The sequence below is a fragment of the Nyctereutes procyonoides genome, unplaced genomic scaffold (genome assembly GCF_905146905.1).
Source record: "Nyctereutes procyonoides isolate TBG_1078 unplaced genomic scaffold, NYPRO_anot_genome, whole genome shotgun sequence".
In the NCBI taxonomy this organism is placed as follows: domain Eukaryota; kingdom Metazoa; phylum Chordata; class Mammalia; order Carnivora; family Canidae; genus Nyctereutes; species Nyctereutes procyonoides.
Window position 1 is genome coordinate 8774535 of NW_026575130.1, and position 13571 is coordinate 8788105.

Genomic DNA, 13571 nt, shown 5'->3' on the forward strand with positions numbered 1-13571 from the left:
TGAGATTATAAATTACACTTATTTTCTATAAGTTATGGTTATACAGTTTGACTTTTTAAAAATCAGCTATTTGAGGCGCACCTGGGTGGCTAAGTTAGAAGAGTGTGCGACTCGATCTGACGGTCATAAGTTTGAGCCCCATGTCGGATACAGAGATTATAAATAAATAAAGTTTTTAAAAAATTAAAAAATCAAATCAAATCTGCTATTTTAATCAGTGTGTGTGTATATGTAGTGTGTATGTGCTCTCTCTCCACTTATATACAGTAAATCTTTCAAATACCTTTCTGTTGTAACAGCTCTGATGGCTGTGTAACTGAGGCTACCGGCTCAACTGGACGATTTGCAGCAGGAGGCACCCTTGTTGATGAGGCTCCTAAAACAGTGGATACGACTGGGCTGGACTTGAGAGGCTGAACATTTTGCATAACAGGACAAGATAAAGAATCTGAAACTGAAGACAAAAAACTATTTCATTCACAGCAATCAACTTGACATCTATTAAAAGCCAACAAAATATGGTTTATTTGAAGTTCTTATAGAAACATCAGGAGTATTACATTTATCTAGTATTAAATAGAGAAAATAAGGAAGTCCACAGAAATGATTTTCAGAAAAATTGAAAACTTACCAAATGTTTTAATAATCTTTAACAGCAACTTTCCTAAGACATGTCATAAGCCGCCTTACCTTTTTAAACAAAATGAACCCCAATTTTTCTTTACTAATGATCACTACTATTAATTCATTATGGTACTAAACAATGGGACCTAAGATAAAATGAATAGAGGTTCTTTGCTTCTGCAGTAATATAGTTCATAAATTCCACAAATGGTTCTAGTATTAGCTCAGACCCACTTTTGTATTATAAACTGTCACATCTTATTTCCTGTACTAATCAGAGGCTGTATTTCAAATGTAACTAAGTAAGGACTCAATGGTAGTACCAGATTTGGATTTCTGGAATAAATAAAGTACATGTGACTCGTAGTGGGCCTTTGTCATAACAAACTGTGGATCCAGACGGTAATCTTCAGCCAACCAAGAGGTCACTAAAAAACCCATGGCAACAGCCTAAGTGTCCACTGATGGGTGAATGGATAAAAAACATGCACACATGAATATTATTCAATCATAAAAAAGGAAATCCTGCCACTTGCAACAAAATGGATGGACCTTGAGGATATGATGCTAAGTAAAATAAGTCAGAGAAAAACAAATAGTACACAGTGTCATTTATTTTATTTTTTTAATATTTTTATTTATTTATGATAGTCACAGAGAGAGAGAGAGAGAGGCAGAGACATAGGCAGAGGGAGAAGCAGGCTCCATGCACCGGGAGCCCGACGTGGGATTCGATCCCGGGTCTCCAGGATCGCGCCCTGGGCCAAAGGCAGGCGCTAAACCACGGCGCCACCCAGGGATCCCCCCACAGTGTCATTTATATGTAGAAAAAGTTGAACTTATAGAAACAGAGAGGAATGTGGAATGGTAGTTTCCAGGGCCTGACAGGGGGTGAAGGAAAAGGAAAATAGGAAGATGTTGGTCAAAGGGCATAAACTGTAAATTTTTATTTTTTAACGATGTATACCCATTGGCATACAGTATTATAGTAGTTCCAGTTGTAGAACATAGTGATTTCACAATTATCTACAGGATGAAATGCTCACCACAATAAGTGTACTTACCATCTGTCACCATAAACTTTCAGTTTTAAGATGAATAAGTTCTAGGGATCTAATATACAGCATGGTGACTGCTGTTAACAGTACTGTTATAAACTTGAAATTGCTAAGACAGTAAATCTTAAGTGTTCTCACTGCACACACAGAAAAGGTAACCATGTCAAATGATGGATATATTAACTAACCCTACTGTGGGTAATCATTTTATGACACATATGTGTGTCATTTATCAATCCATCATCATATTGTACATCTGAAATTTACAGTGTAGTATGTCAATTATATCTCAAAGTTAGGGAGAAAAAAAACCTATGGCAAAAGACTTGTGAACAATGAAGATATACTGAACACATGCATATATGTATGTACATACATGTATGCATGTTTAAACACATATGATGTTTGTGCATATAGAGAGAGACAAACTTAGAAGATCTAAGACTAAAAAAAAAAATACAGGAATGTGGTGACAAAACAAAACGTTATATGTTGGGGCGCCTAGCTGGCTCAATTTAAAGAGCATGCAACTCTTGATCTCAGGGTCATGAGTTCAAGCCTCATATTGGGGATAGAGATTACTTAAAATAAATAAAAATTAAGAAAAAAATCCCAAACATGTTATATGTCCCACAGTATATAAATGATATAAATATGGGGGATGGGGGAATAAGGTGGAAGGTAGTTCTGAATCGCTATTCATCATTTTTAGGAAGGACAAACATCATTGTGGGGAACTGAAAACATGGTCACAATATTTTGCAACTCTTCTCATTAAGAAGTGGAGTCTACTTTTCCTCCCTCTGAATTAGGGCTAATCTTGTGGCTAGCTTTACTCAACAAAATGTGGCAGAAGTAATGGTATGCAGGTTCCAGAACTCAAATCTCAAGAAACCTTGTAACTATGCCCTTCTGCTCTTGAAATGCTACCTGTGACTATCATGTAAGGAAGTTAGTTAATCAACGTGGATGGAACTGGAGGGTATTATGCTGAGTGAAGTAAGTCAGTCGGAGGAGGACAATCATTATATGGTTTCACTCACACGGGGAATATAAGAAATTGTGAAAGGGATTATAGGAGAAAGGAGGGAAAATTAGTGGGGAAAAATTAGAGAGGGTGACAGAACACGAGAGACTCCTAGCTCTGGGAAACAAACAAGGGGTGGTGGAAAGGGAGGCGGGCAGGGGGACGGGGTGACTGGGTGACGGGCACTGAGTGGGAGCACTTGACAGGATGAGCACTGGGTGTTATACTATATACTGGTAAATCAAACTTCAATAAAAAATATATACATAAAAAAAGTGTTGAAAAACCTAGGTATGCCAGTACACTATCTGCACCAACTGCTGGACATAGGAGTGAAGTTCTAGGATATTCCAACCCAGCCAAGTCTCCAGCGAAATGAAGACACATGGGTGAGTCCAGGAAAAACCAGCTGAGGAACTGTCCAACCAACTCACAGAACTATGAAAACCAAGAAGTCATTTTTGTTTTAAACCACAATTAGATAACTGATATACTCACTAAAACTGCTAACGTAACAGAGTGGTAAGTACATTTAACAGGGTAAAGTGAAAACTAAGAAAGATATAATCATCTAAAATTGAGCTACAGAGGGCAGCCTGGGTGGCTCAGCGGTTTAGCGCCTGCCTTTTACCCAGGGCCTGATCCTGGAGCCTGGGATCAAGTCCCATGTCGGGCTCCCTGCATGGAGCCTGCTTCCCCCTCTGCCTATATCTCTACCTGTCTCTCAATCTGTGTCTCTCATGAATAAATTTAAAAAATAAATAAATAAATAAAATAAAATTGAGCAATGGAGAAAAGGGAAGGGGGTGGAAGACACAGTAAGTACGAGAAGTAAAGGCCAAACCTCCAATTAAAGATAACTTTCAGGGCAGCCCAGGTGGCTCAGTGGTTTAGTGCCATCTTGGGTCCAGGGTCTGATCCTGGAGACCCGGGACTGAGTCCCACGTCAGGCTCCCTGCATGGAGCCTGCTTCTCCCTCTGCCTGTGTCTCTGCCTCTCTCTCTTCTCTCTCTTCTCTGTGTCTCTCATGAATAAATAAATAAAATCTTAAAAAAAAATCAGAACTGTCCAACAACAAAAATATATATAAAAGATAACTTTCAAAACTATTTTTAAAAAATACTTTCTTAAAACCATCAAAGACCTAATGTGCTATTAATGAATTTTTCTGAGCTAAAATAAAATCTCTAAGAAACTGAAAACTCAGAGAAATAGCCATCACTCAAAGCTGCTTTCACTTTCTGCTACAGACCTGATCTGCAGTTTTCTGTGGCTTTACAGGGTATGGGAACCAGAAGACACATGCCAGGACATACCGGATGGGGTACCTGATAAGACATCCTGGACCTCCACTTTTAAGAGAGTGCTCTGCAGGGTTATAACTTCAGGGTAAGGATAAACCAGGAATCTGGTCCTTACAAACACCAGCGGCTTTGGTTCAGAACATTCATAGTCCAGTGAGTCTAGAGTCTGGACTTGAATTAGTGCAATAAGCTGGTAGTACCAGAGGCACTTGGCAGAAGAAACAAAACACCTCAATCAAGAACAATTCCATCATCCTAGGCCTCCAACTATTCTCACAGTTACTTTTTCAAAATCAATTCCACACATAAAGGTAAAGATAAGTAGTTTAACAAGGCCCCTCTCTGTTCCAGAACATTAAAGCCACTCTCCAACCTGCTTATAATCCTTCAAAATGTTGCCAGTGCTTCAGGGTGAAGACAAAAACAACTTCCCCTCAACACTTCCTAACACGGCTAATGAGGCCTGGAATGATTCTAAGTCCCTAGCCTTATCCTAGCCTGTTATCCTCTAGTTTCACTGGTCATCTTCCAGTCCCTTGAACTTATCATGCTCTCTCCCAGTAAAGAGGAATACACTCACTCCCTGCTTTGACGTCACAAACTTTTTTAGTAAAATTGGTATAGATGAGAGTTTATGTGATACATATAGGCATATGTATATACATACACATGTAAAACCATAATAAAATACCCATGAACTGAGCATCCAGTTGTGAAAATAAACACTTCCAAAACTGCTGATGCTGTCAGTGTACTACTCCTCACAGAAGTCCTCCCTCCTGGATTGTTTATTATTCCCTTGCTTTTGTTTTTAAATAGTTAGCCACACACACAAGGATTCCTAAACATCATTTTTGCTTGTTTTTTAACTGAGTAATGATACCATTCTTCATGCATTCTTCCATGACTTCCTATGTTACATTTCTGGGATTCCCTCATGTAAATGAGTATAGTCCTGTATCACATTTTCACTTCTGTTCAGCAGTCCATTGCAAGTATATAATTGATCTATCCATTCCACTATAATGACTTTTGGGTTTCCACTTTTTGTTTTCACAAACAGTGCTGTTATAAATATTCATGAACACATCCCTGGTGCAGATATAGGTGTTTCCTCAGGGCAGAGCTTCTCAAAGTGTGTGCTATAGCTCAAATGGATATGAGGTGTGCAGTAAGGGACTCAGAATCCCGTCTGTGGGCAGCCTGTGGGAAATAAGCTCTTTTTGGCCCAGAGAGAAGACTAGTCCTTTTGGCCCAGTATCCCAAACAAATGTCACCATTTCTTGTAAGTTCTATACATCTAAACAGGACGTAGTGCTCTAGAGGCTTCCTATTCAAGTGTAGTCCCTAGGTTGGCAATATCTCTTACAAACACCATGAAAATGTAGAATCTTAGGCCTGGCTGCACTATATTTGATGAATAAGGACTAGCATTTTAGCAAGAGTCTGGGTGACTCATGCACCAAATTTTAGAAGTGGAATGGCTATATTTTGGGGTATGGTCATCTTCAATTCCACTAACGCCAAATTCTCCTAAAATATTAAACCAATAAATCCTCCTATCACAACAAGTGTCTAAGAGTCTCCTGTTACTCCACATCCTTGACAATGGTATAGTCAGACTTTCAAATGTTTATCATTTTGTGACTAGGTATAAAAAGATATCCCATTCTAGTTTTAATTTTCTTTTCTTGATTATTCATGAAGTTGAGTATGTTTTCATCTTGTTTTCTTCTTCGGTTGTTGGTCTTTTTCTTAATTTGTATGTGTTATTTGTATATTCAGGATAAATACTATAAGTATTTTTTTCAGGCACCCCCAGTGCCACCTTCAGCCTAGGGTGTGATCCTGGAGACTTGGGTTTGAGTCCCACATGGGCTTCCCTGCGCAGAGCCTGCTTCTCCCTTTGCCTGTCTCTCTCTCTGTGTCATGAATAAATAAATAAAATCTTTTAAAAAAAAAAAAAGTATTTTTTTTCTCCTAGTTCCCGGCTTGTCTTTTTGTTTTCTTCATGTCTTTCAATGAAGAAAAGTTCTTAATTAGAAATTAGTCAAGTTGAGCATGTTTACTCCTTATAACTATAATTTACTGTATGTGCATTGTCCTTAAGAAACCCTTCACTACTCCAAGTTTCTAGAAGTAGTCTTCCATACTTTCTCTGAAAACTTTTTAAATTTTGCCTTTTAAATATTTATTTTGCCTGCAGTGTATTTTACACATGGAGAATTCTTCAGGTTGCAGCTCAACTATCAAATATCAGGGAAAGCTGAGAATTTTGCTTTTCCTCAGGCACATCAGTACCCCAAGATGACAGATATTAACTTACCAGTAACTAGATCTTGATGTTATGTATACTGTGGATTTTTATTTAGGATTATATAGATATTTATTATTGGTTTTTTTATACATAGTTTTTGAAATGCTTTTTGTTTTATAAGATTGCCCAGAGTAAAAACACCATTAATCAGATAGTACTATTTCATAATATGCTATTAATATGTGATTTTCATTAAGGAAAAAAGTAAAATTAATTTTAATGAAAATAATTTTCTGGCAAAATTCTACATCTTTGCAAGATTTATCTTGCTAATTTATAAAATTAAATACTTTTCAAAGCAAAGGTATAGTAAAAAAAATTAATAAAATGATTTGAAATGAAATTTCAGTACTCATCTTGCTATCAAAGATGGGTATCTTTATATCCCAAAGTCACACATTCAACTAACTTCATCTCAAACTACAAAAAAACTTCTAAAATTTCAGAGATTTATCTGTAGTAATGGTCCTAATGAAATGACACTTTTTACACAGGAGCCAAAATTTTACCCTAAGTTAACAACTAAACATAACACCCAAGACATACATACTTGAGACAGACCTTTTATTTTTTAAAGATTTTAATTACTTACTTGACAGAGAGAGAAAAACTGAGAAAGAACATGCACAAGCAGGGGGAGTGGCAGGCAAAGGGAGAAGGAGAAGCAGGATCCCCCTGAGCGGAGAACCAGATGCGGGACCCTGGGATCATAACCTGAGCCGAAGGCAGATGCTTAACCAACTGAGCCACCCAAGAGCCCTGGAATAGACCTTTTAATAATAATAATAATAATAATAATAATAATAAATTTGAAGTTCTAGTGCTGAATTATACTGACGTGTTCTTATAAAAAAGCAAATGAAATAACCATTTAAAGTTCTCTTTTAGGGGCAGCCCCAGCAGCTCAGTGGTTTAGCGCCGCCTTGAGCCCAGGGCCTGATCCTGGAGACCCAGGATCGAGTCCCATGTCAGGCTCCCTGCATGGAGCCTGCTTCTCCCTCTGCCTCTCATGAATGAATGAATGAATGAATGAATAAATAAAATCTTTAAAAAGAAAAGTTATTTTTTAGGAACGCCTGGGTGGCTCAGTGGTTTGGTGCCTGCCTTCGGCCCAGGGCGTGATCCTGGAGTCCCGGGATGGAGTCCCACATGGGGTTCCCCTCGAGGAGCCTACTTCTCCCTCTGCTGAGTCTCTGCCTCTCTCTGTGTCTCTCATGAACAAATAAAATCTTAAAAAAAAAAAAACTGCAATTGTTTTTGTCAATTCCTCGAGGGTTGACTTTCACACAAAACTATGTTTAATATCTAAGATTATTATTCTAATGTGACAATATTATTTAAGGGCATCCAAAGCAATTAAAAGTTGTCTTTCTAGAAAATTTAATTCAATATTCCCATGGCTGCCAAACTTTGTACCTAGGCACCCAAGTCACCCTTGCAAAAATTCACAGGATTCTAAGGGATGTTTTATTTTTTTAATGAATTCGGTTTATTACGTTCCAATATAGTACATTTATGTATTAAGATTAAGTGGGTTTTATTTAGTAAAAGTAACAGAAGTTAACCAAAAAATTATAAATTTCAACAGTTTCATGTTATTTAGTGTATCATACAAAATAGTTCCTCACTATTTAATGATTATCTTAGGTATGTATGTGGCGCTTATGATACCTGTAAGCACTTGCACGTGTAGAGAATTTCGGGATGGATACACAAAAAACTGCTAACTGTGATTATCTCTAGAAATCAGTGGCCAAAACTTCTAGTGCTGAAAATCTTTACTTTCAGTTTTTTCATTATAAAAAACTACCAAGGGTATTTTAAATTTCTAAGAGAAACACAGTGATATCTGCAAATACCTTATGAACTATTACTACTAAGTTCCTTGAGGCACCATGAAAAAAAAATATTGATACACATCAACTCAACTGAGAAAATTTGGGAACTTCTATAATATTTAATTTCAAAGTATGTTTTAAAAGTAACCTCTTTATTTCCTTTGAAATGGTGAAAAAAAGTGTCAAATTAACCTGAGATATATTAGTCAACCTCTAAACTATAATTAAAAATTAACAATCTAGAGGCAAAACCCACCCCCCTATTTAACATGAATTAATTTCTAAAATTATATTTGTTATGGCTTTCACAGTATAGCAAAAGGATTAAAAGAATGGAAATATATCCCATCTCTCTATATAAAGGACTAATTACTAATTATTCAAATAGAAGGTAATTTTGTAATTATTTTTATTCTTTATTCAATATTTTTTTCAGGGATACCGCTTCCTAATTAGGGATTCTGTTCATTAGCCAAGTGCCCCATATTTCCCAGATCCTACATCTCCGTATAATTGGTTCCATTCAGGGTCCCATCCCCATCTCAGAAATAAGAGGAATTATTTGTATTTCTTTTTTTTTGTCACAAAGTCACAAAATCCTTAAGTCAGAGGGACCTGAGGATAAGCTGATCTGTAAAAAGACTGCTGCAGAAGAGAATAAGAAAACAATTTCTAGGGAACAGAAAGCCCTGGTTCTGAGAATGGAAGGCTGGGAGTCAAAGAAAGACCTCAAGGACAAACTCGGGTTTCTTTTCTTTCTTTCTTTTTTTTTTTTTTAAATTATTTATTTATTTATTCATGAGAGACACAGAGAAAGGCAGAGACATAGACAGAGAGAGAAGCAGGCTCCCCGGAATCACGACCTGAGCTGAAGGCAGACGCTCTACCACTGAGAGTCTTAGGTGCCCCTGTTTTTGTTTTGCTTTTTTAAAGATTTTATTTATTTGTTCACTAGAGACAGAGAGGCAGAGGGAGAAGCAGGCTCCATGCAGGGAGCCCGATGAGGGACTCAATCCCAGGATCCCAGGATCATGACCTGAGCCAAAGGCAGCCACTCAACCACTGAGCCACCCAGGTGCCCCCAAACTTGGTTTCTAACATTAATGACCACAAGCAGGCAACCCAATTTGGATAGCTTTCCTCATTTGTAAAACAAAAAGAAACAGAATTTGAATTTTTACTAGGCATCATAAGATCAAGTCAGAAATAGAGATTCCCAAGACCATACTGAAGATTCTATTCTAGCTCAGTAAGTAAGGTTGAAGATCACAATCTGTGCCAGTGATTCTGATGCACAGCCAGATTTGGGAATGGTGACAGATGTTTTAAGTTGATTTACCCAAAATCCAGTCAATGCCAACCCCTTCCTTTCTTGCCTGCCTCTATCATGAAGGCTGCAAAGTTAGGTATTCATTTTCTAACCTTCCCTAAAATAAGGGTCTGTCTTTTAAAACAGCTTTGGCAAATGATATGGCAAGTCTGTCAGTACCACTACCCCATCTTCCTTCCTTTCCCTTCCTCCTGCTTCTAATTCTGACTTGATGTCTACAGGTACAGAAGTTATTCTGTTTCTATAAACCAACATGCAAAGGATGGTAGAGTAGCGAGGAAAAAGACACTGAAGACACTGGGATCCACTACATCTACCTAGACTTGTTATGTGAGAAAAATACCACCTTTTCTGTTCAAACTACTATTAGCTGTTTGCAGCCAAGTGTTTCTAAATAACAGCAGTGAAAGAATAGATGATCTCAAATGTATGGTTCAGATATAATATTTCAAAGTTCTAATTTTAAACAATCTAACTGTTCAAGGAAGAATACTATTCTATGGCATCCTTGACTTTTATGGCTATTTGGACTCTGATAGACAATTCAAAGACATCGTTCAGAAAACTACAACAGCTTGACCAGTTTCCATTCTTTACCTACACTTTCATTCAATTCGAGCATATTTGGTTAAGTTCAAGCTCACAAGCTGAATTAAAATGAGTGTAAGAAAAAAAAATAAGAAAAAAATTAAAAAATGAGTGTAAGATATAGAAACCCTACATTAAGATGACCCTATAACTTACAAACATAATTTTCAAACTAACAGATCTTGCTTTAGGAAGGTCAGAAGGACTAATCACAAAAGTATTCTTCATGCATCTTTCTCCCACTTCCCCACGCTTCATCCTAATTTACCAATTTGGGAAGATAAAACATAAGCTTTAGTATGTATTCCTATGCATTATATACATATACAGTATCTTCTGTGAGCATTACTAATAGGGATTCACTTAAGAGAAATCAGTGTGGTATTCTACAGTAAGGCTCTAGCTGAACAGTAACAAGTTTGAACAATATAAAACAATATAAAAAAGAAAGTAGTGGCTAACAAAGCATATACCCAAAGAGACCCTCCCATTTTGCCCCATACCTAACTCCTACTGCATACTGTCTCCTACTGACAACTACTGCAGTGGCATAAAATACATCAATAAATATTGACTGAGATCCCGGTCATGACAAGGAACACAGCTCTGTGCAAGGTAGATGGTTAGGTGGCTAACTGAATAGGTGAAGGGAAACAGTTCAGGCAGATGTTGCAAAATACTACAATAAATAAAGCAAAGAAACTACAAAGGTGAGCTAATTTTCAATTTGTCTATTAGGCAATACCATCTTAAACCTTCATGCAAATAAAAACCTGATTGGAAATGGCACTGATTTTCAGCCATGCTTTGGTGAACTCTTCATTCAACCTACCAGTATTTGTTGGGTTGCTGTTGGGTGTAGCCAGGGAGCCAGTGTGGTTTCGGGTGAGATTATCTTGGGCTGATGGAAGGCCTGAAGCTGACCACGAAAGAGTATTGCATCCTGAAAGACCCTGCTGCTGGTGGTATTGGTGTGACGGAGGAGGTGGGAGGGGTGCTGGATGACTGATGGCTGTACTGTGACCAGGAAAGGAATCCTCTCTGACAGGCCCAACAGTTGGAGCATTCTGTGAGGTAAACATTTGCTGCCCATATGGATCACCAGCAGGCAGAGAAGGGTATGAAACACTGGGATATGCAGCATTAGAAACAGTTGACATAGCATAGTGACCACAAGTAGAGGGAAATCCCTGAGAAGCAACAGAAGAGTTGGCAGGATACATGGCTGGACTACTGTAGTGATTCACAAAAGGGGAGTACGGCTGGGAGGCACTCGTATGCAAATGGGATGTTGATGACGTGGCACCCTGGAAAGATCCCGGAGTGGATCCCACAATATGAGGGGCAGGAGGACCCCTGCCATACATCTGCTGTGCTCCTGGTTGTTGGTTTGCTGTATTAGGAGTCACCATATTTTGTGTCGGTACTGTATAGAGACCAGAGTAGTAATCACCACATTGGCTATCCAATGGCAAAGAGGTCATTTTCCCAGGTCCTTGAGGATAATGTCCTGAGGGAGCAATATAGTTTTGAGGATGCAATCCATACCCTGATGGAATCTGCATTTGATTTTGTGCTGGACCTGAAAAAGAAAAGCAAACATTTATAGGCACTGGCATAGAGAAAATTAATTTTTAAGCATAGCTCCCATCAAATGTTACCCTAATTAATTTACTTCTCCATAACCCCAAATTGTCAAAAAAGACATACGCTGTTACAGACCCACTGTGGTAGCATAGCCTCCAAGATGGGCCCCAGTGATCCCTACCTCCTGGTATTCATACCTTGTGTGTAAATTTACAACCTCTCACAACATACCAAGACTGATTTGTGTGACCAATAGCATATCACAGAGGTAATGATATATCACTTTCAAGATTAGCCTAATCTTGGGTGCTGGCTCCCTGTCAGATCACTCAGTTTGAACAAAGTTGCCAAGCTGTGAAGAACCCTATGGAAAAATCCATGAGGCAAAGAACTGAACTCTGGCCAACAGCCAAAAAGAAACTGGGGCCTGCCAACAATCACATCAGTGAGCTTGGAAGTACATCCTTCATACCCGCAGAGTCTTGAGAAAACTAGAGCCCCAGTTGATAGCTTGACTACAATCTCATGATATCCAAAGTCAGAACCACCCAGCAAGGCTGCTCCTAAGTTCCTGTCCCTCAGAAACTATGAGATTAAATATCTATCGTATAAGTCGATAACTTTTGGGGTATTTTGTTATACAGCAATAGATAACTACTATACCCAGCACAGATGAAGTGTAAACCTTTTTTATTAGCTTTTTAAAAAAAATATAAAAGTAACAATATACCTACTGCAAAAACAAAAATTCAAACAGTGAAGAACATAAAGTAAAATGTACAATTCCCCCTTTCCCTAGTAGCTGATATCCTTCTTCCCACATGTAGCTATACTTAACGGTTTCCTGTGTATCCTTCATGACACAAATCAGCAACCTGCTTTTCTTTTACTTAATGTGCCTGAATATCCTTCTGTTAGCATATATAAATCTTCATCATTCTTCTAAAAATCTAAACAGCATTTCATTAGAAATGTAACATTTACTATATTTCCTTTGATGAGAGGAGTGAATTTTTATTTATGAGGTTAACCTCTGTGATGAATCTGAAGGATAAGTTCCTAGAAGTGAAACTTGAGAGTTCAAAGGTTTGTGTTTTGAAATTGACAATTATTGCCAAATATCTCTTCAAAAAGTCTATCAATTTATACCTCCTATAAATAATGTTTAGGACTGCCTCATCTTTCCAACATTGAGTAGCATTTCAGTCTTTGCCAATCTGATAGGGGAGAAAAATTCCAGGTACTTACTTAACTTTAAGTAATGCTAAGAATCTTTCCAAATATTTCTTAGCTACTAATGTGTCTTTCTTTATTATTTGCTCTTTTTCCACAGAGTTGTGCTTTCCATAATGATTTATAAATGTTCTTGTGTACTAAGAAATTTAACCTTGTGTTATTATTATGTACTACATACATTTTTGCTTGGGTTACTGTTTTCTGACTTTGCTCTTTTTTATACAGTAAAATCTTTCTTTCATGCTTGGTAAATGTTTGTTTTCTGTTTCGTTTTAAAGATTTTATTTATTTATGAGAGACACACAGAGAAAGGCAAAGACAGACAGAGGGAGAAGCAGGCTCCCTGTGGGAAGCCTGATGCAGGACTTGATCCCTGGACCCCAAGATCACAACCTGAGCCAAAGGCAGAGGCTCAACCACTGAGCCACCCAAGTTGCACCAATAAAGTTTTAAATCATACTTAACAGAGCCTTCCCCATTCTAATATTACATAAATATACACTCATGTTTTCCTCTAATGCTTTCAATCCTTTCATTGACATATATCCATATCTTTGAACACTATAGATTTTTATCAATATCATTCATATTAACATTAATCTTAGATTTATTATAAATATTAAACATATTACATTATGTGCCACTCGCTGTCCCTTGAAGTA

The 13571-nt window shown here is 37.6% G+C and overlaps 1 protein-coding gene across 2 annotated transcripts in view; it reads right to left on the reverse strand.

Moving 5' to 3' along the window:
* Window positions 1-13571, reverse strand: part of SEC24B (SEC24 homolog B, COPII coat complex component) — a 95544-nt gene that overhangs the window by 62485 nt on the left and 19488 nt on the right. For both annotated transcript variants that reach the window (XM_055342464.1, XM_055342463.1), the window contains exons 2-3: window positions 10919-11668; window positions 284-454 (exon numbers count right to left, since the gene is read on the reverse strand). In XM_055342464.1, coding sequence (XP_055198439.1) covers window positions 284-454; window positions 10919-11668 — 921 coding nt within the window. The remainder of the gene's footprint in view (window positions 1-283; window positions 455-10918; window positions 11669-13571) is intronic.